At 37.9% G+C, this 23,962-nt stretch overlaps 1 protein-coding gene across 2 annotated transcripts; it reads right to left on the bottom strand.

The window, feature by feature from the left end:
- Window positions 1-18,254: 18,254 nt before the first annotated feature.
- On the bottom strand, window positions 18,255-23,755 carry LOC131071206 (uncharacterized). Of its 2 annotated transcripts, XM_058006944.2 has the most exons (4): window positions 21,510-23,755; window positions 19,520-20,696; window positions 19,275-19,343; window positions 18,640-18,766 (listed from the first exon to the last, which is right to left on the bottom strand). In XM_058006944.2, the coding sequence occupies exons 1-3, from the start codon at window positions 21,914-21,916 to the stop codon at window positions 19,302-19,304; spliced, it is 1,626 nt and encodes a 541-aa protein (XP_057862927.1). In that variant the 5' UTR covers window positions 21,917-23,755; the 3' UTR covers window positions 18,640-18,766; window positions 19,275-19,301. The 2 variants fall into 2 exon arrangements, with proteins under 2 accessions (XP_057862926.1, XP_057862927.1); XM_058006943.2 differs by lacking the exon at window positions 19,275-19,343 and having other exon boundaries at window positions 18,255-18,766; window positions 21,510-23,746.
- Between the last annotated feature and the right edge of the window lie 207 nt (window positions 23,756-23,962).

Below are 23,962 nucleotides of genomic sequence, written 5' to 3'. Positions count from 1 at the left end.
AATTGCCCTTTGGATTCACAAGTTCAAGAAATCCCTGACCGACTGACCCTTCTTAGAACATTGTTGGTCTTCAAGATGTATGAATGCTTATGGTTGGTCAATTGGGAAATATTGGAACCTATGTATTCTTCACTAGCCTTGTTCAATAGTTCAATATTTTGCTGACTACTCAACTCAAAGCATTTTTAGCTCCCTAGACATTGTCTTTTCATGGCATCAACCAGTTCAGTGCATTCATATCTAGTAGATGGTAAAAGACATGAGAAGCGTGTTAGCACAATTTTCAAGAGAAGTTGCAGTACCTTAGCTACCAAAATTAAATGCATTTAATGTCTTAATTCTTAAAAACATTTGTCATCTTTCTAACTTCTTTTTCGTCGTGAACATGCAACAACAAGAGCTCTAAGTTTTCGCGCATTGCGATGGAGGTCATAGAGAAGCATAAAGACAAGTTAGAACCAATTTATCCCATTTCTTTACCTTCACTTCTTCAAAGTGTCCCTCTTAAACATGTTATCTTGAAGGCCTTGAATGTTTCTCACTTGGTTTTGTGCAATGTATTTCCCCTATGCTCATGCGGATTCACTTGCTAAATTCTAGTATTGTAGAATACTTTTGGTTGATTAATTATTATGCTTGAATTCTAGCCCTTCAGATATCTACAAGATTAGAATACGATATTTGATGATACGAAGAATGTAAATGAGGAAGACGCATGTTCCCTCCTAAATATTTGGAGAAGAATGTGGCATGGCTCTACAAGAGTCATTTTTCTTGAAGTTTTGTCTAACTATTAATGTGACGACTACCCTCAAGAAGTCGTTACCTTTGATGATAGTTATTAAAACTTGTCTATAAATAAGAAAAGGGAGGAATATGTATGAGGAGGATGGAAGGAGAAATTAGTGAAAATTATTTGAATTGATTCTTGACAGTCATAAACTTTGAGTTATGATATATTACGGTTTATTCCTTTATGTGGAATGCATTTCATTTTTTCTTGAAGTTTTGTTTAACTATTCATGTGATGACTACCCTCAAGAAGTCGTTACCTTTGATGATAATTATTAAAACTTGTCTATAAATTAAAAAAAGGGAGGAATATGTAAGAGGAGGATGGAAGGAGCAATTAATGAAAATTATTTGAATTGATTCTTGAGAGTCATAAACTTTGAGTTACGATAATATTACGGTGTATTCCTTTATGTGGAATGCATTTCTATTTAGATAATTTCTTATTGTTTTCAAAAGAAATTTAATTTTCATATTTGAGTATCTATTATAAATAATTCATCTTTGAATGGATAGTATGACAATCTCTAGGTTTGAGGTTGTTACGATTCAATTGTTCAGTATAGAATCTTTATATTCTATCTTGTCCTAAATTTAATTATTTTCTTTTAACTTTTTAAGCTTTTTGGTTAAAAGCTCTACCTTTCCCCCGCTTTCTGGTTAAAAGCATGCATGGTTTTCATTTATGATGTTTCATTAGAAGGTAGTCGGGCCTTGTAAAATAAGTAGAGAGCAGGTGTAAAATATCATTACATTTAAATCAATTGATGGTTTCAATTGCCTTTTGTTTGGGTGTGAGAAAACAGAGTTAATTGGCAAATTTGTTAACAAGACATACGTAAGTTGAAAAAGGTGTATCATTAATTACTTGGAGAAAAATAATTCCCCATAAAATTGTATTGTTAAGTTGAGAAATTTTAGTGTAGACTTGAAGAGTGTTATTCATCGTAATCTTTTTTCTTAGAAAGTGATACTTTGATTATTTATCAAATTTAAAAATACTTTTCAAAATTTGAAAATTAAAACTCTAAACATGAGTTATATGTGTGTGCATGTGTGTGTTCTTACTTAAGAAATTGGACTAATGTTTATTCAATGGATTTATTGTGTGTGTGTATATGTGTAAATAAATAAATGCATACACCTTTTAAATGGGGAAGATATGTTAGAATAATAATAAATAAACTACAGGGAGATGGGGGAAGGATTGCATACCCCCTAGCTACAATGTCCACCTTTAAAAGGGACAAATAAAAAATTATATTTACTTTTAAACAAGGTATTTTTGTTAGACTAGTATATATTTATCAACAAAAAAATAATGAAGTAGAGGGAGGGCAAAGAGGAGAAATGCCAACACCCTAGCGACAACCTCCTCCATGGGAGGGGCGTGGCCACAGAGTTCAACCCTTATTAAATAAATCCACCTTGCACTTCATGAAATATGACTTACATTCACCTAAATATGCCATGTTGTGTCTTCTAAACACTATTAAAGCTTGGTCTAATGATTGATAAATTTACAAAAAAAAATAATCTACCATTGTTGCAAGTTGCTACCATACCTTAAAGATGTATGTTTTTGATCAGTAAATAATTGGATAGGCCAACACTTGTATATTGATTGTAAAAGTCTATACATTTCCGAGAGGTGTTGGTGTACTGTTACCCTCCCACCAAAGTGAGAAAACAAAAAATACATTCTATTCTTTACCAGAAAGGCAGGCTATAATCCTCCTATCATTCTCTAGCCAGAACGTGGTAAAACTTGAGCACAAAGCATATCTGACCCCCGTACATTCCTAATATTATTATTGTAACTAAGTGTTATTCCCCTTTAACTATTACTACTACATCTATTGACACCATAAAATATTAGAAGAGAAAGCAAGAAAAAAAAATTACCAGCATAGAAGAGGGAGTCACATTCAATCACCCTTCAAAGAGCTATGTTCATTCTCTTACATCCTTTGAGCCGCAATTGTCTTAGCTATCACTGGGCAATCCTGGCCACATCCCGCGTGAGCCTTCCCTGCAACAATTTCTTCAATGAGCCTCCCGTCATTTGGTATCCACGGCTCCCCATTGTCAACACCCCAATCATTCTTCTCCTCTACCACCCCATTTTCATCCACCCTGATGTCCATGCGGCCTTGTAAACCCTCCTCCCTCATAGATTTCCCCAAATCATATGACTCAGGCCTTGCCAGGCTATTAGTCACAAATAGTAGGAAGGCCAAATTTTGATTCCTTTTTGCATGACTACGATTGAAATTCTCAAGCTCCATAGTTTGTACCACTAGGAATTTTCTAACCTCCTCACCTTCATTCCGAGACATGTAGTATTGGTGTGCTAGGGGAATGCACTTTTTCTCACGAGTGTTGTTCAGAACTTCATCTATCTCACCATGAAAGGAGTGTTGAAAAACCATTTGGTAGACTTTCTTTGTTCTGGGCTTGCAAATTCCTATTTGCATGCAAAGCGCCAAGAACATTGTTGGGATATTCAAATTCACTCTGTATTTATGAGTCATTGTTAAGAATTTAGCCCCCCATACCTTCTTCACTGCATGCAGGATCAGAGGGTGTTTCGACTCCAGAACCATGAGCAACCTCTTCTCTGTAACTTCTCCCAGAAAATCCATCTGTTGTTTTGTTGCTTCCAAAAGAATAGGAGTGTCCATTTCTACCACTTCCAAAATTATCAAAGATGACAATGAATGAAATGCCCCTCCTCCCATTCTTTCGGCTGATATATAGCCAGTAGCCAAAAAGGCTGCAGGGTGAAATGATTTCATACCATAATGATCGCAACTCCCAACTCGTACTTTGTGAAAGGCCTAGTTGTTGCCAAACCTTCTCATAATCACCATCTGATGATTTGGAAGCCCAAGCCTTTACCATCTAGTAGTTGTACCACTCGTTTCACATTCCTACATTTCGTATGATTTTGTGAAATCATTTTCCTGTCACTCGACTTAATTGCCACATGTGGATCCTCAAGCGATGCGACCTCCCTTATCACATCAAGTCTTGTCAACCATTTGGGGAATTGTACTAACATACTACCATCGTCCTAGAAACATTTTCCAAATCCATTGGTCAGGACGCCCAAATCAAGCCTCGATATGAAATAGATCAAGGCATTCCTTATTCTCGGTGGCCTGCTTTGCCAACTCATCCACCACCACATTTCCCTCCCGAAATATGTGACTTATTTTAAACTCAACAAATTCATTTAATGCCTCCAAAATGGGAACAAGTCATCTCTCAATTTGTCACTTTACCATCCATTTATTTCTAATCGCATTAATCGCTAGAAGAGAATCTCCTTCTAAGTGTAATTTTTTTGTCCCCAAATTTTTTCCCAATTCGACCCCTTTCAAGGCATCCCTGAATTCAACTATATTATTTGTTGCCTCTCCTATATATTCAATTGATTTCCCTATGATCGATCCATGTTCCTTACGAGCTACACAAGATGATCCAACATGCCCTGGGTTGCCCAAAGAGGCCCCATCAAAGTTTATCTTAATCCACCCTTTCTCGGGGGCCTGCCAAGTTGTGCCTTTTTGTTGTTCAACTTTACTTTCCTTTTGTGCAACTTCATGACCCATTGCAACAGCCAGCCCCAAAAATATTTTCATTAGATCACTATTTGTATTTGTGAAGACGTTCTTCTTTTCTTTTCTCTTGGCTGCTTCATTTACAAGCTCAATGATTGAGGATTCCATTTTTTATACTAGCACTTCCCTTGGCATTGCCAAGTCCTTAAAAACTCTTCGGTTCCTCTCCTTCCAAAATTCCCAAACTATCATTGGTGGAAGCACCTACCATATGCTGCTAAACATTCCCTTATACATGCTTTTGGGGCAAGAGATGAACCATTCCTTCAAGTTCAATGGTTCCACATGTTTAAAATCCAGTTTTCCCAAAAACCTTTTCCAATAATATTCTGCATATGGGCAAGACCAAAGTAAACAATTTGCAGTTTCCAGATTGCTCTTACAAAGAATACATCTATTAGGTCTACAGATGCCAATTTTGGCCAATTTATCTTGTGTCAAAATCTTGCTTTGAATGGCTAACCAAGAGAAGACTTCAGCCTTAGGTAGTAGATCTTTCCCCCATAGAAGCTTTACTAGCCATTGATTGTTGTTTTTCAGCAGCTTCCTTAATTTTGTACCCACGTTTTACTCTATACTCCCCATCCTTTGAAGTGCACCACCTAATTTTATCATTCTCCTATGAAATTGGAATATGACTGTCTTTGATGATAGTTGCCAGTGTTTATTTTTGAGCTTTGGGGGTATTGATATTCTCCAGAGATTTCTAGCACCATTTCTCAATTCCATCAACCCTTACTACATCTCCACAATTGCACACCTTGTTCCCCCATACCTTGATTGTTTCTTCCCTAATCTTCTGCATGTTTGGGTTGGAGCACAACTTTGGATGGCCATCGCATGAGTCTTCCCAAAATGAAGCTAGGTGGCCATTGCAAGCTTCCCAAGTAATGTGTTTGGTTACAATTTTCCTGCTATCACAGATGAAGTTCTATATGGCAGACCCTCTTGGGGGATCCCTAACCCTTAGGATGCTGATGGGGGCATCTGAATCTAAATATTTCCTCCTAAGAATCCTGGCCCATTTTAGATTGGTCTTGGTCATCATCCATGTGAGTTTTGCTCCGAGGGCCATGTTCATTATGTTGATTTGCCCGATCCCAGTGCCTCCAACTTCTTGAGGCCTACACACCTTCTCCCATGCTAGTAAAGCATTTTTTTGGGTCTCATGTGGTCCAGTCCAGAAATGTTTTCTTGTGATTTGATTGAGACTATCTTCTATTGATGCTGACAATTTCATACAAGCCATTGAGTAGATTGGAATTGCAGACATAATAACTTTGACCATCAACAACCTACCTGTAGACGTGAGCCACTTACCTTTCCAAAGCTCCATTTTTTTCTTGCAATTCTTCACCAATCTATCCCAATAACACTTCTTAGATAGTCCCCCAAAAAGAGGCAATCCCAAGAACCTCCTTGGGAAGTTGCCACTTTCAAACCCAAAGTCTTGGCAATGTCTTTCTGGAGACCTAGTTGCACATTTAGGAAATAGACCTTTGATTTTCGCCAATTTATGGATTGACTCGAAGCCCTACTATAATTATATAATATTGATCTAATGCTCTTGGATTATCCCCTTGATGCTTCTCCAAATAAGATAGTATCATTAACAAATTGCTAATGAGTGATTGGTTATATACTCGGTGTGATCTTTATTCCTTTCCATTCCCCCTCCAATCTGGCCTAAGTGATACTTTTGCTTAACGCCTCGGCCATGATAATGAATAAATATGGTGAGAGAGGGTTGCCTTAATCCTCTGGTTGTGCTAAAATAACCATTATCCACCCCATTTACTAAAATAGAGAATTTTGGGATTTCAATACATCCTCTTACCCACTCAACCCAGGGTTTGTCAAAACCAAACCTATATAGAACTTCTAGTAGAAAACTTGTATCAACCATATCATATATTTTAGAATATCTAACCTGACTACCATGCAAGGTTTCCTAAGCTTCCAAGCTGAATGGACAACTTCGTGAGCTACAATAACACCTTATGTTATAGATCTACCTAGAGCAAACCCGCTCTGCTCTTCTGAAATGATCTTGCCTATGACCTTCTTGAGTCTATTTGCTATGAATTTTGTAATGATCTTGTAGCAAGTGCTACATAGGGAAATTGGATGGTAGTTGATCATTCATGTGGCATATTTTTCCTTAGGAATGAGGGCAACAAAGGTGTGATTGACGAACCCAAGTATAGTAGCTTTTTTCCTTGATTCTTTAACTACTCTTAGTAGGTCTTCCTTGATGATTTACCAATATGTCTGGTAAAAGCAGGCAGAGAAGCCATCCGGCCGAGGCACTTTGTCTGGGGCCATCTGAAAAGTAGCCTTCTTGAGTTCTTCCAAATCAATGGGTCTTATAAGCTCCTTGTTTTCATCATCTGATATGATGCTGGTGATTTGACTGAGGAAATCCTCTCTGACTGTATTTTGATTCTGATTCTGATTGATCTAGTTTAAAAGATTTTGGAAATACCTAACTGCTTCTTGACTGACCTCCTCTTTGGAACAAGCCACTGTCCCATCCTCTCTTACCAGTTCCATGATTCTATTTCTGTTTCTATTTACTATTGCCGAGTTGTTAAAAAACTTTGTACTTTTCTCCCCTTCTTTGAGCCAAAGCTCCCTTGATTTTTGTTTGGGTAAAAGTTATGCTTGTTTTGCTTTGAGAGCCTGTTCCTTCTTGAACTCATCATCTCTCATACCTTTGGCAATGACTGTTTCTTTCAGCGCCCTCAATTTGCCTTCAACTCTTGTACTTTCAACAAATATATTCTTGAAATGAACCTTATTCCATTCCTTTAATTTATTTTTTATGTAGGACAACTTTTTGTGAAATGTGAACATCTTGGAGTGATTTCCAATCTGGCACTCCTTCCACCACCGAGCTAGTAGATCATGCAATGATGAGTCTCTGATACACATTTTCTCAAATCTGAAAGGGGATCCTCCAGAGTACGAATCCTTAGCAAAAACTAATCGAACTGGGAAATGGTCTGATCCACTATAAGGTAGTATTGAAGCCTCTACCATTATTGAATCCTCAGTCCAGTCCGAAGAAAGAAGCTATCCAATTTTTCTGTGATGCAAGTGAAACCTTGTCTTCTATTATTCCATGTAAATTTCCCATTATTCAATACTACTTCTCTGAGTTTATTAGAATCCACAAATTCCTGAAAACCATGTTGTATTCTATTAAAAGAATTGATGCCTCCTTGCTTCTCTGAATTATTATGTGTTTCATTGAAATCTCCTCCTATTATGAATTTCTCTTCCCTATTTGTACTAAGCTCCTGGGTAATCTCCTTCCATAGCTCCCTCTTTGCAGTTGTAGCTATTGGCTTGTACACGTTTATCACCTTCCAGATTTTGTTACTTTGGTAACTTTGATACTTGACTATCATCCAATTATTCTGCACTATCTCTAGAGTGCACCTAGCCTTAGAAGGGTTCCAAAGTACACCAATACCTCTTGAAGCCCCAATTGAATCTACAAATAGCCCTACCCACTGCATCCAGAATTTCATCCTACCTTCTTATTCTAACTTACTCCATTTTGTCTCTTGAATCAAAACTATATCAACCTTGCTAGAATTGATTTAGCACTTGAAAAGGTGCCATTTGCTAGGGGCATTTAAGCCCCTAGCATTCCAGCTTAGGATTTTTGTGGCTCCTCGGGAAGGGGTAACTCCTTCCCATTTCTAAGAATTGTTTGAAAGAGCTTGGTTTGCCCTTTTGCACACCCAACCAAAGCCAATTTGGCCTTGTTGGAGTGGCATCACCTCTGCTTATTTGTTCTGATTTTGGGGGTCTTCAGAAGTGATTGAGTTTGTTCAAGGCCTCTTTCCTCCATAATACTTGCTTGGAACTCTTCAAAATTGTCTTCCATTTTTTAATTTGAATTAAAACCTTCTTCCTCCTCAATGGTCTTTTCTATTGGATCCACCATTTCCTGCTTCTCCTCCACCCCTGCCAATTCTTCCTCAGTATTTCCAAAAACCTTGTCTCCATCAATGGGAAGATAGGTTGTCCCTTCTATTTGGTCTCCTTGACCTAGAATAGATATTTCTAATAGGCCTGGGAATCCTACCACTTCTAGATCCATGTCATTGATTCCAATCTCCCCAATTATCGTCTCGACTTCAGCTAATATCTCTTTGCTTTTTTTCTTCCCTGCCTACTCACTATCATTTGGCCTTGCAACCCCATCTACCACTTCCGACACTTCTTCCAAATTCTGCTTTTCAGGCTAGATCAAGTCGATCAGTTCCTTTTCCATGTCCAATAGAGGATCTCTAAGTGGAATGCCTATCTTCCTGAAGCTAGATTTTGTTTGATCGAATCTGTGAAGGCTATTTACCGAGATAGAGGAGAGGCTCCTGTCTGTACCATGAACCACTAATTTGCATTGGGGACACAAAGTTAGTTTATCTTCCCTTTCAATTGATTGATTCCAATTTCCCACTTCAGATATAATCTCAATCTCTGATGGGACCTCCGCATCATTTGTGATGCTCACACAAAATCTGAAATACATACCCAATTTTTTATCCTCCAACGACCTATCCAAAGCGAGGAATTTGCCCAATTTCCTTCCAATACCTCTGATAATCTCATTTCCCTAGTATTCTGAAGGCAGATTATATAAACAAAACCATGTTGAAATTTCCCCAGTTGATACTACCCAAGGATTGAAACTTAGCCTCCAATCAAAAAGATGCATTTGAGTCCCATCCATGAAGATAGGAGCATAATTCAATGCCTTCAGTTTATCCTCATTGGAGGCAAAGGAGACCAGCTAAAAACCATTTGCAACTGGTTTGATCATGATTTCCTTCCCCCATTGATCATAGCACCATACCCTAATATCTTCCCAACTTTTCTAGCTTACCCTTCCCCATTTAATGAAAAGCCCTACTTGCTCCAGAATTTTTTTATTCTTCTTAACGGCTTCTTCTATAAGGAATGTGCAAGGAGGGGTTTGTGAATTCTTACCGATTATTGGATCAGATCCTCCAAAAGGTCCCTCTCCATCATTCAACACTCCTTTTCCTTTGTCGTCCTGCCCATTCATAGTGGTCTAGTCTAACCTCACTGCCTTCTTTTGCTTCGATCTCCAATTGAGCGATGCATCTACTTCTGTAATCACCGTTTTCTTGAACCACCCATTCTTTCTCTTCTGAAAGCCTTTATCTTTCCATTCCTACGAGGAGGTCAACCACTCACTTTAATGGCATCGTTTCGATTGTGGACCTTGATTCCTCCTATGCTTGGTCCATGGGGGACCCCTATCTCTGGGCTTCCTAGACTTGATGCCCTGCCTGAATCCTAAAACCCTACTATTTTCATGATGCGCCATTTCATTCTTCACATCAGGATTGTAAAGTTTGTCAACCCATCGACCTTTCTCAAAGACCCACTACGACTTGTAATGTTCATGTTGGACAAGGGGGTGAGCTCAAATATTTTTGCCACCATGCTTTGACCCATATCTCGTGTACGCCTACCATCCATTATCGACTCTTGCTTTGAATGACTCCATCGGAATTACTTGATCCATTTCCTCACTCCAGGTTGTCGCCTTCTTCCATCTGTTCCTTCCTTCGTGATCGAGTCGGTACTCGGCCTGCTATTCTTGATCCTGCCGGTGCTGCTCGTGAACTCCTGATTGCACTTCATTCCTACCGCCAAATTGACCTTCGCTCCTGCATCCCATGCTCGCCATTTTTTTGACAAAAGTCTTTTGTTCCACACCTAAAAGATTTTTTCTTTGTATGTGAAAAATAAATTAAAATAAGACATAGGTTTCATCTTTGGTTGATCATATTTTGTGTGCATAGGCCTTTTCCTACAAGCGAGAATAAATATACTTATAAAAGAAACCCTTTATATACATAAAATAAGATCAACCTACTTGTTGTCCTCGATTTCAGCGCAGCCAAAATCATGAGGCAACCCTACGAAACTGGTCCGTTTTGTACCTTACAGTCTTTGGGAGAGCTTAATCGACTTCATTGGTTAGTTTGTTTAGCTCCTTGCTTTTCATTTTTAGTGGTCTTGTTTTTCTTAAGTTTGCAGCTTTACCTGTAGTTCGGACTTTAAAGTCTGAACTGCAGGGCTCTTTTTTCTTTATACACATTGGACTTTAAAGTCCGATGTGTGTTTGCAGGTAGTCTCAGCCTGCAGGTCGGACTTTAGGCAGTTCGGACTTTAAAGTCCGACCTGCAGGTAGTCTTCCCCTGCAGTTCAGACTTTAAAGTCCAAATTGCAAGCTTCTTGGCCGAAGATTGCATGTCGGACTTTAAAGTCCAACATGCAAGGATTTCTAGCTTGCATGTCGGACTTTAAAGTCCGACATGCACTGCGAGTTGTCATTAATGTTGTATTAATTGTTAATCTAAAGGTTTATTTAGTTAATTTTTGTGATTCTTTCCTTCATTATTGTTTGTCTTCTTTTTCTCCATGCGCCCTCCGCTTTTGCTCACCGTGACTCGGATCAGATCGCTCCATTGTCGGATTTTTCGATCATCATTGTCGTGAAGGTAGGTTTTTCTTGTTTTCTTTTTGGATTTCTTTGTTTGCTTTGCTTTCTTCCTTTCCTTTTTGTTTCTTTCTGGGTTTTATTTTGTATTGCGTAGACAATCAGATTTTAAGCTCCGATTGTCTCCCTTGCTTCGAGAGGACAATCAGACTTCAAAACCCGATTGCCCTTCAAAGTCATCCTTCTCCAGTCGCATACTGGACTTTAAAATCCGGTGTGCAGCTGGATGGAAGGATCTCCGCACATCGGATTTTAAATTCCGATATGCGGGATCATAACCTTCGCATATCGGACTTTAAAATCCGATATGCGAAGAGGAGTAGGTTGACATGTCGGGTTTTAAAACCCGACATGTCAACCGATTGTTTTCCCTATGTCTACACATCGGACTTTAAAGTCCTATGTGCTGGTTTTTCCAATGGCTTTACCCTCGCACATCGGACTTTAAAGTCCGATGTGCTAATTGATTTTCCCTGGAATGCACATCAGACTTTAAAGTTCGATGTGCTAATCAATATTATTTACCCTCGCACATCAAACTTTAAAGTCTGATGTGCTGATCAAGGTGTTTTTCATTGCACTTCGGACTTTAAAGTCCGATGTGCAATTTTTGTTTTCAAAAGAGCATGTCGGACTTTTTTCCCCGACCTGCTGTTTTTGACAGTTTTACTCCCAAGCCTGTTTTGAGTCTCGTTTTTCGATCCGTTTGAGAAAAATTGATTTTGATAATGATGAATAGCTAATCATCAATGTTGAATGCAGTCATCACGAATGTCAAATCTCCCTCACAACAAGCCCAAATCTTCCTCAGGTCAGTTGGAACAAGCCCAAATCTTCCTCAGGTCAGTTGGAATCTTCTCCAAGTAAAGCATCATCAAGAAAGATGAAGTACAAGTACGACAAGTACTTGAATCTGTACCCAGAGAGTTTAGTAGACTCGAATATCAAGGAGATTAGAGACACTGAAATTGGGCATGTAGATATGCAAGAATTCATTGACCAAGTTAAGAAGGCTCCTGCTCACCTAACTAATCTGATAAACTCCAAGTTGCATAAATATGCATCTTTTCCAGTTGCAGCTCATGATCCAGAATTTGTGCTTGTAGTAGCGGATCACTTTGATCCAAATACAAGACAGGTCAAAGATGAAGATCAGAATGTCATCATGACCCTAGACAGTGTATCCTTCAATAGTGTCTTCAAAGGTTCCCCAATTGAAGAGGTGGCTGATATTACTCAAGAGTACTATGAGAAGAATGAGGATAAATGCAAGAAGGTAATTAATATTGTTTTCCTCTCTGCCGCAAGAAGTTCCCTAACCTCACGATGGCCTAAGGGCTTTCATAGGAGTGATTTCAATGAGGAAAATGACATGGTCGCCATGTTATCAAGGGTGAGGGGGTTAAAAGATTCTCATTACTTTCAAAGCTGGATGTGCTACTATATGAAAATAATCAGGAAAGGAGCATCAAGAATTGATTTGGGTGAACAGATTAGTGATGCCCTTTGTGCTCAATTGAAGGAGGTCAAAGTAACACTGAAATTTTATATGACCTCATACCTAGTTTATGTGGTTGCTTCAATGAGGCAATATCCAGGCTTATCTACTAAGGGTGATAGGAGGTTGGTACTCGTTTGGGAGTACTATGATCAACTTACTATCAAGAATCAAGGTTGTCATTACAGAAGAGTTAATGATGCCTTCTTCGCTGTATGGAAGTGCATTTTTTTATAAAGGCCCGCAGAAGCGAAGAATATCAGAGGCTGCTTACAACAGGGTATCTCATTTTGGGTGTGTATTCCCACAATTTCCCACATTCACGTACATTCGAATAGGATGTTTTTCAGGTGAGCCCTTTATTCTACCAAGGTTCCCTTCAGACAAAATCGTCCTCATGGAGTTGTGCAGACAACTGATTAATGTGCATGAAAAACAATCACAAGCACATAAGACTGGGCTGAAATTCCTAGAATCAATCGGTAGGTACTCAGTGCTAACCAATCCCAAGGCCAAAAATATGGAGGAAGAAATACAATGGAATACCATGAGAATATTCAAGGCCCAAACCAATTTTGACTTTCGTGGTATAAAGAACAAACTCAAAAGGAGTTATACTCATGTTTATAGGTTGGAGGATATTTGGGCAAACTGTCAAAATGATGAGGATATAAGAAGGATGGATTTCAGCCGCCTTACTCTGGAGAAAATTGAAAACTTGGATCTAGCTAAGATTCCAGTGATCATGGAAGATACGGACGACATAATAGACCCGGTCTATTATGAGAAGAAAATTGTTGACTCTTCGCTTCATCCCGTACAATGGTCAAAGAAGGAGAGCAAATCAATCACTCAAAGGGTTGCTCCTATCCTAGCAAATACCAAGGCATGGCTGGTAAAGAAGAATCTCAGGATGAAACAACTTCCTGCTAGTTCGGGAGATGATGATAACAGCGATGGTCCAGTCGGTAAGACAGTTACAGCCGAGACAAGAACAAAGAGCAAGGCAGACCCGCAAGCACTATCCTCAACTCTTGTAATACAATCAAAAGGGAAAGGGCCCAAGATTAAATTTACAGTGAAAGGGTCCAAAAAGGGCAAATCATCAATAGTAGTACAGGAAGCAGTGACTAAAGAGCCAGAACAGTCGCCTGCCAAGGAAATTGAAGAAGGTGAAATTCCTCAACAAGAGGAAGAACAGGTTGAAGAAACATCACGCCCAGCTGAAGTTGATGCCCCAATTACCTCACAAGTAATCATCCACTCTATTGACTCTGACTCTGACCAAGAGGATGAGGATTTCAAGAAGATGGGGATCTAAGTATGGGTATGGCGCAATCGGAGGTCGCTAATCAATTTTTCACAATAACCAACTTCTCCAATCTAGATGATATCCCTTCATTTACTTTTGAATCCACAATGATGGATTTTAATGAAACCTCGAAAGAGGCACTTGCAGAACAGGTTTCAGTAGACTTACTTGTCACTACCACCACCACCACAGAAATTCCACCATTGGTAAGTGTTGAAGTTGCATTCACGGCACCTTCAACTCTCCCATCTGTAATTGAAGAGGTGTCAGCAACAGCAAATGTTCCACTAGATACTTCAATATCAACGCCATCAATAACACTCACAACTGCTCCGGGCTCCAGTCAACCTGCTCCTGAAAATTCAACTCAAAATCAGCAAGGAGCTACTACTCCATCAGCCAATCCAGAACTACCCCCTTGGATGGAAGTAGTGGCCCCTAAGAGGAAAAAACAGGTGATCTCTCCATATGAGTTTGACTTTGAGCTTTTGGTTCCTCCAAAGCCTAAGGGAATAAAGAAGCCAAAGACGGTATCTCGGGTGGTAGTAGACCCGGCTTCTAAGAGAAAATATGCTAAAGTTATGGTGCCATCGTCAGACAAGGACAAAGGCAACATACGATCTGAAGATTATACCATGCAGGTTGTAGAGCTCGGGGTGGAAACACATGAGAGTGTGAAATTGGATTCACATACAACCTTTAATTATTTGTTGAGAAGATTGGATCAGGAGAGGGATGAGAAAAATATCTTGAAGCAGAAGTGTGAACAATTGACCAATGTTCTTCTCAAGGTCACACAATCTTCTCAAGAGATTGAACCCATAGGATCCTCAATAGATACCGAAGCCCTCAAGAAGATTGAACAGGTGGGAGCTAAAGGCCGAGTGATGGATGAGTAGATTTCACAGCTAAGGTTAGAAGGCTCTCATCTTCTGAGTTCAACAGTGGGACTATTGTCGGATTATGAAGTAATCCAAAGTCGGATGCAAGGACTCAAAACCTCTTTATCACAGGAAATTGAGGAAGTTGTGAAAAGTACTACCTTTCGGAGTAAAATGGGGGACTTCAGGATAGATGTCCTTGTTGAAAATAAGGTAATCCCCACAAGGGAGAAGTACATCCAGATCTTGTCTTTATTGTCTCATAAGCAAGAGACAATGAGGTTAATGATTGTGGAATTGGACCGGGAGAAGAAAGAAGGTGATGACGAAGTTGATCTCATTTTTGCCAAAGTTGGTGATCTTCCTTGTTATTTATATGATGGCAATCAGAATCTTGTCACTGATGAAGTTGTCACACAGGGATTCCTTTCTTTGATGGATCACTGCACGGGACAAGATTTCTCACTCGATACATTTGATAAGTTGTTAGAAATTCAAGTCAGTTTTGAAGTCCTCCCATCCATGCTGAAGGATGTCAAAAAGAAACAGTTAAAAATTGAAGATGCAAATTCCCGTATTCGAGTGATCACAAGTTCTACCCCGATGCCGACGAAGCAGAGATGAAAGCTATCCTAGCTGAGTTCGAAGAATTTTAGAAATCCAATGAGGAGGGGAATGAAGAATGAAGTGCCCCCTTTTGGCACCTTTTCTTTATACAGTTGCACTGGTAGATGCTATCAATTTTTATGCAGCTGCACCTTTTCTTTATGTTGTAGTTGTAGCAAAATGGGACTGTGCAGTTGAATAAGTCAACTGTGCCCACCTTTTTCTCAACTTCTTTTCCTATATAAGGAGGACCTCATTTGTAAATATCTTGTCTTTTTCAGGCTTAGCAAAACTCTGCAGAATTTTTATCCCAACTAAGACTTTGGGCTTTTGTGGTGAAAATTCTATCAAGCAAATAAAGAAAACAGTTTTGTTGATCTCAAACTTTGTGTTGTATCAAGAAAATTGTTTATATAATTTAATGTTCCTATGTCCATTTAATATATATGCTCTTTACTTCTTTGATCTTGAGGATATTGTTATGTGGTTAAAGAGCTCTTAAATCTTGCAAGTAGACTTTGTGCTCCTAGCATATTTGAGAAACCTTCTGATAAATTAAGTTACTTGTGGTAAGCTTTGTATTGTTGCAGTTATTTGTAGTTTAAAGGATTAAAAATTTATACTTGAAGACTTTGAGCTGCAAGCTAAACTTCTAATTGTTTTATTTGTAATGATCAGTTTGAGTTAGTGTTACCTTCAAGGAGACTTTGTGTTACTTAATAGTAACTTTTGGTGTAGTTTGTTAGATTCATAGTTCTTTTCTTTAAGTATCTAAAGAGATAGAGAAATTGTAACTAGGTGAAGGGAGAATACATAAACTCTAAAAAAAAAAGAGTTATATGCCCAACACCAACCCACAAATTTAATTTCTTATGAATTGGAGGAGAAATTTCATAGGGAACCTCCCCTTGAGAGGAGAGATTAATTTATCAGCATAGCTTTGTGTTGAATTATATATTTTGTCATTAGTATGCTGTGACAAAATATTCACCCAACACTACTATGACACCTAGATTTAACTTTTATTTCACGAAAACATTTTTTCTTTTACATTCAACATCTTTAAGGTATGGTCACAACTTGAAACAATAGCAAATTCAGAGGTAAGTGGAAAAAGTTTAATGGCATTTAGAAGAATAATGATATATATAATAAAAATATTAGAAGATGAATATAATGATTGAAAATAAATTGTGTTAAGATTTAATTATAAAACAATTGTTTTATTTTAATGATAATATGGTATTTAATTAACCTTCCTTTTAAAAAATAATAGCAAAGCAAATTTGAAATAAATTGTAACAAGGTTGTGGATAAATAGATAAAGTTTTAATAATTTTCAAAAGAAAAATATATGTAATAAATATATCAAAAGATGAATATAATGATTGAAAATTAATTGTGATAGGATTTTAGTTATAAAAAAAATTATTAAATTTAATCATAATATTAAGTTCATCTAGTCTTCTTTTAAAAAGTTAATGTTGTAAATACATTATATATAATAAAAAAGTTACTTAAAATATACTATCATTTTCATGTCAAATAGCATTACTAATTTTTTCAAAATGACTTTAGAGGATTCCAATATTATTTTTAAAAATTATTAGTTATTTGTGAAACAGAATGATAGGGAATTATGAAAGCACACTTAATAATGTGTGTTATATAATGCATCATAAAATTGGAAATCATTAAGTAAAATAGAATCTCTCGACTTCTCTCTCATTTGGAATGATAGCATAGACAAGTATATATTAGTGGCCAATTTTTATTATAATGACAAATAAAAAGTCTTTTTAAGTTGTAAAAACTCTAGCATAATATTGCATTCTGATTTACATCTTTGCTTAATTAATTGTTACTGGACAGATAGAAGTCAGTTTTGGTTCAGTGTTAATTTCTTCTTTGCAAATGCACATTTCCTTTCTCTAAACTAGAGAACGGAGATATTGATGAGCCTTCAACATAATTTTGCATTGTATTGTTATTGTAGAAGATCTACCGTTCATCATTGTTGATTGCGTTTTGGTTGATCTATAGTAGGATTTCATCATCTTAGATATGAGACAGTTAGATAGGTGGTCTCCAAGGCACTTTGTATAAGATCTACAGTTCATCATTGTTGTTTGTGTTTTGGTTGATCTATAGTAGGATTTCATCATCTTAGTTATGAGGCAGTTAGATAGGTGGTCTCCAAGGCACTTTGGGAAGAAAGAACATCTATTTTTGTAGCGAACTCTCTTTGAATGTGCTGTATAATAGTATATCAGGATATTCATTTTCAATATGGAAGCAATGAAAATTGGTCATCTAAACCAACTTTTCGAGGAAGCAAGATTTCGCAACACTGCTGGTTTCTTGATAAAGATTAATAATTAAAGAGCTGACATTGAAAAGAACTTGAAGATGGTTTAGGATGCAATTCCTGATCCCTTAGATTGCTGTTCTTGTGGACGTCATTAAAATTCCTTCGTACATTCATAAAATATAATCAGATTTGCTTTCTCTTTCAGGATTTTATGTTGATGTGTTGAAGAGGTTTTTGCATTCAGGATTTGATGTTGATGTGCTGGAAGAGGTTTTTGCATTCTCTTCCAGGATTTGATGTGTTGTAAGAAATTTGGTAGAGGCCCATTTTGTGGGTTGTTTTCTTTCTGCCACAGTATATTTTGAAGCTTTTGTCTCTAGCGCCATCTTGTTGTGTCTTCTACTAGCTTTTTTTGTGTTCAACCGTGTGTTCCCCCACCTTGGGACAGCCGGTTTGTTAATCATTCAGTATACATTGGTGGGAGGGCCCCATTAGATCTCCCTTTTACCTAAACATATTATTTGTATCTTTATAGGTATATTTGAGTCTCATGAATTCTAGTTCAGTTAGAAGTGTGGTATGCAAAATTTATCTGTGATATCTCAAGAATGAAAGGAAAATTAGCTTGTAGTCATCCTAAATGCTATTAACAACTGGGTCATTAGCTTGTAGTCATCCTAAATGCTATTAACAACTGGGTCATGCTTGATTAAAAAATGCCTTATGTGCGTTATGAACATCAGTAGAATAAGGGCTACAAGGTTACAGCCAATTGAAGGTACAAATATATATTGACTGCTCTGTTATATGCAGTTTTTTAAGCCAGATTGGAACTTAAATCAAGCACATCAGTAGGCAATAAAAACTACACATAACACAGAAGTACCGAAGCTTCCATTCAACTGATACTATACCAATGAACTGCGCAATACATTGAGAATTTCGGAGAAATTAGGTCTCTGCAATGGATAGCTGTTCCAACACTTCTGCATCAAAGTCTTCAGAAGAGGAGGGCAGTCTGATGGGATATCTGGCCGTAGTCCACATGCTGCAATGCCTACCGCAGCCTGCACAGGAGAGTAACCAGCATAAGGAACTTGGCAAGTGATCATCTCCCACAGCATCATTCCAAAGCTGTACACATTGCTCATGGGTGTTTCTGAGACAGTTTCAGGATCTGCTGCAATCACCTGTTTCATAAATAGTATAAATAAGTTAGAGGCAGACCATTGTTACTCTCTGTTTCTAACAGAAGTTTACATGCAACTATCAAATTCTGTACAAAACATAAACAGTATACAATGAACACAATCCAGGGATATTCCACCCCAAAACTAAGGGCTACAGTCTAGGCTAGAGCCTAAATATTATGGGCAACATTTTCAATTTATCTGAGAATTTTTTCTTGACTATCTAAAAGTTTAAAACCACTCAGATCCCAATTAGATTCAACAGAATTGGAATATTCTTGCTCCTTAAAAATTCAAGTCACATGAACTTCAAGGCATCCGCATCCAGCAGTTGTTTGAATGCACAGAAAAAAGAAAACTCACATCATGAACATGGGAGATGACACCAAATCATTCTTGAATCTTAAATGTGAAGAATAACATTGAGGTTTAACATTTGGCATTGCCCAACTAGAAAAAACCTTGAACCATAAATTGAAAAGAAAAGTTTCAGCAGCAAGAGCAGTACCACCAAATCTTTGATTGCATGCAAAAACTAGGAAGTGTGGTCTCTAGAAATTAAGGGCACAACCAAGTTCTGCAATCAACAGCTAGCTATTATGTTCCAGAGTCATTAAAGTAGTGCTTTAAAAAATTAGACAAATGATTACAGAAGCCTATGGTAAAAGACACTTAAAACCAAACAGTTCCTATGATAATAAATTCCTAGCATAATCCATCTCATTACGTCAACAGCAAAGAGTATTAACTAACCTCTGGGGCAAGCCATTTGTATCCACCTGTTTCATATTCAACAACCTCCCCCAAGATCTTACAAGGTTGAACCATACCAATATCTGTAATAGCTGCATTCCCTTGCTTGTCCAGTAAAATACTTGTTGTATTCAAGTCTCTGTGTGCAACTCCATGGTCATTCAGGAACAATGTTCCCTCTGCAATATCAATAGCAATACGAATCACATCCTTCAATTGAATCCTCTTGCTCTTTTGAATCAGTTCATGGAGAGATCCTCCATCCATTAATTTAGTTATAGTGTACATTCCATGGGTGTCATCTATGCAGATTCCATAGAAGGGCAGAATGTTTCTGTGCCCACAAGTCATGAGTTCCAAGATATCCTTTCTAAACTCTACTTCGTAAGAGCTACCTCTTTCACATCCTCTTAGCTTTCTCAAAGCAACTTTCCTGCCTTTATATGTACCCTTGAAAAGTGTTGAGGTTATCTGTTCTACGAACTCTACTTCTTCAGGGATCACAAGCCATCTACCAAGCTCTTCCTTGCCAGAACAAATTGTCTGCCATTCATCAACTACAATCGTAAAAGAAGAACCCAAATGAGGCATTTCTATCAACTTGTTAAGTGATCGCTCAGCTGGGCAATCCCAGTCAAAGTCAAATTCTTTTGATGGTGAATGAGATTCCTCTGTTGATTCCCCTCCTGGTTTTCGCAGAGTTTCTTCATCTAATCCTGCACTTGTTGAGGCCTGCCCTAAGGAATCTCTGCCCTCACATCCACATAGCCCAAATGTGAGCTTCATCGCCCTAGGCTTCTTAATGGCTGCTTTAAGGGCACTCTCAATCTTTGTTTTGGAGCACTTCTCTTGACTGCATTGAATAATTATGATCCCCAGCGTGAAGTTTTTCTTCTCAAAAAGCTGGATTTCTTTGAACGAAATCCCAGCATTTTCGAGTGCACAAGTCACAGAAGGCCAAGAAATGATGGAATTGCAGGCAAATGTGATTTTGAAGAGGTAAAAATCTTCATCAGAGAATGCTGAGTTGGATTTAGGGGAATCAGATGCATTTGTAGATGGATCTCTCTCATTGCCCTGTTCCTGTATGAATACTGCAGGATGGTCTTCTGTTGCTTGCTCTATCAAACGAATGTGGAGGAAAACTTCCTTCATATCAAATCCAGATTGAGCATAGCTGCCATGTTCAAAGCCCACAACCCCACATAAACGTAAGAATATCTCAAATTTTGAAACATATGATCAAACAAGGCCATTACAAATACTGAAAAACAGCCCAGATAACATTTCAAAGACATGCGCAAAGCTGCCAATTTCAGATTTGCCACTCGCTAAAATAAAATTAAAAATGAAATTCTGGAAAGATGAATATAGGCAATTACTAAACATACTAAGAGAAATAACAAGCATAAGGCGGAGAATTACAGTGACAAGAACAGTAAATTTCAAGATAAGGTACATAATAAAATGTCTATACACAACAAATTCAAAAATTGTATAAAGAACAAATGCACAAGTTGGGTATTCGCACAAGGGAAATTCATGCCTGGCGCAAGAAACATTATAAAACAACTTGATTCGAGATGTACATTATTAAGACAACTGAAAATGTATTCCACATGTCACAATGCAAAATTCAAGATTTCCATCGAATAACTCAAGCACAAATTGAAGATCTGCAATTTTCAAGTAATAACCAGAAACAACACTTAAGAAGCACTCCAGAAATTTATATCAAAGCAACAAGTCCAAGCAAGAGATCTTAAAACAAAATCCACGAATCTATTCCATAAGCATATTTGGAAAACTTTCTGTAAAACACAATAGATTTGCATGGAGAGCAAGAACATATAACATTTCGGATGCCCAATCAAACACCGGGATTTTCTTAGGCACAATGAAAATGACTGTTAAAACCTGAGTGTTTCGCATCAGAATCAAAGTCAAGACAGCAACGTTTCAACGGGAAACAATGACTATTAAAACACACCTGAGAGGCATCGAATCGAAGTGCTTCCTGATATTGCTGATAAGCTTCTCAGGAAGCTGGCTCCCAGGGTACAACCGTGTCAAATTCTTCAGGACACTTCCCCAAACAACCTTCTTGCACTCATTTTTGGCTGCATCTCGGGATACATTATCAAGATTCAGTGTGCTTTTCAATGTACTAATAGCTCCTGCAACATTTCTTCCCAGCTTATGCCATTTCTTCTGTACAGCATCCTTAACTCCATTATTATTGTTATTGTTGTTCTCAAGTTTCTGGGTTTTGGCAGCACTCGATGCATTATCTCCTCCAACGACCTCCGATCTCTCTCCGCTCCTCATCAACACTTGCTCCAGCATTTCCTCGTCCATGCTAGGTCTGCTACTCCAGCATTCCAATGCCGCTGCCATTGAAGAAGAAGAAAAGAAGCAGTTCCTGTCTGGATCCGTTCAAGAGAGACTGAAAATTCTCTTGTAAATGCAATCTGGGTAATCCTAAAAGCTTTATGGTTATTAAAAAGCAAAGTTACTAAATCCACCCAAATGCTTAATACCACCCAATTCCTCAGGGCTTCAATGTTTGTACGCATCATGGACTGAATCCATGACACCGATTTCTGATTTTAGTTTCCAAAACACAATATGCTAAAAATGCATTCTAGGGCAGCCTAAATGCTTGATGTTACTCTAAAACAGAACACCTGAATGCACCCAAATGCTTGAAAGCACCCAATGCATTTCAAAATGAGAGCTAAAAGACATTTCTAGACAAGGATCAAACTAAGAATGCCTATATTTATTTTTCCAGAATCACGAACTTTGGCCAGGTCCAATGTGGCTTTATGTTGCTGAAAATACAAGAAGATTGTTGAAGTGTAGATTCAAAATTTATAAAACATTTAGTTTCGAACAAAGTTGAAGAACTGTGTCTCATAAATATTATCTGGGGCAACCTGAAATCTTGACGAGTAAACCGAAACACAGCATCTGGATCCACCCAAACTTCAGATATATACTGCACCTAATCCTTGCCGAAAGCCACCACCAATAACCCCTTGAATCTGGAATTCTTTTGAGATGTGTAACTGCTTTCACTTCCCCAAAACATACTTACTTCATTAATGCACTCTGGGCCAGACAGAACGCTTGATGTGTACTCTGAAAGAAAATATCTAGTCCCACCCAAAAGCCTTTTAAGGCACCTAAACCTTCTTAAAATACCATGACGAATCTGGCCTTTAGGATTGATGTGCATTAAAAACAACTTAACAGCTGCAACTGCCCACTACTTGTAAATCTCCAAAAGTCAGTCTGCAGCTCTCTGCAACAAACTCAGAGCAGGAGTATACAAGAGCTAAAGTTCAAGAACCTGTCAGACCGTAAAGAGTAAACAAGGTATTTACACTTGAAACCCATTGTATATGTAGTATAAGGCCAAATGTACAAATAAATGTTTTCATAGTAAAAGTATGTAATAAAATACTTGCTACCAAATCTGTGAAGATGGGAATCTGCATCCCCACTCAATCATGTGCAGTGCAGGGATTAAGCGTGTGAGGAGGTTGTTAAGGGGGATGAATGCATGTGGGCAAGGCGGAAATTTTGTGAAAATGTCCTTGTTGTGTGTACAGGGCCTGCATGATTGCTGCTCTTTACTCGTTTCGCTCGTGTGAAGGAAAAAGCAGTTGCAGGTCCAGCATTAGTAGGAGGTCCAGAAAACCCAATTTTTTTATTTTTATTTTTAATTTCGGAGGGATTCTAGCTTTGGGTTTGGCGATGATGATGATAACAAGAGCCCTGTCAAGTCGCTATCTATTGTTTTTCATGCCTTGTGTTTTAGGGATCTGTGACTATTTATATAGAAAAAGCAATGCCGCTTATTTTATCAAATTATTAGATCAGGCCCTTCATACATTATATTGAAAATTGTAATAAAAAGTCTCTTCGGTCTGCAATTTTAATGGCATGAACTTTCTTTTTCTCTTCTTAGAATTGATAGGTACCTACAGCTTCCAACCGAAAAAAAACATTTCAAAATGGATGGAATAACTTCAAAGGACAACGAGATGCAATGACTAATAAGGTTATAAGACTATAAATGCAAGTGGCAGCAAAAGTACTACGGGTATCTGTTACGATGGGACTTGTGGGGATTGTACTCTGAGAAAGTTGGCTATCAAAGGAATTGGATGGTTGGGTTTTTGTTTGTCACATTATGCTCTTATTTTTTTATGGAAAAAGTTTAGTTTTTCCAAGGAATGGGGCTTAATATTGACTATCTATTGTTCATCGAAATGGTTATGCCGTGGACAGAATGGACAGTTTGTTTTTATTAAAAGTGTTTAAATATGAAAAGTAGCAGTCATTCTCTTGGCTGCATAGGCACCGCCATTGTTCACGAGGAAAGCATATTATTTAGAGGTGTAAGGGTGAAGATGAATTGATAAATTAAATAGA

Source organism: Cryptomeria japonica, chromosome 7 (genome assembly GCF_030272615.1).
Source record: "Cryptomeria japonica chromosome 7, Sugi_1.0, whole genome shotgun sequence".
NCBI classification, from domain to species: Eukaryota; Viridiplantae; Streptophyta; class Pinopsida; order Cupressales; family Cupressaceae; genus Cryptomeria; species Cryptomeria japonica.
This window is presented reverse-complemented; position numbering and strand designations above follow the sequence as displayed.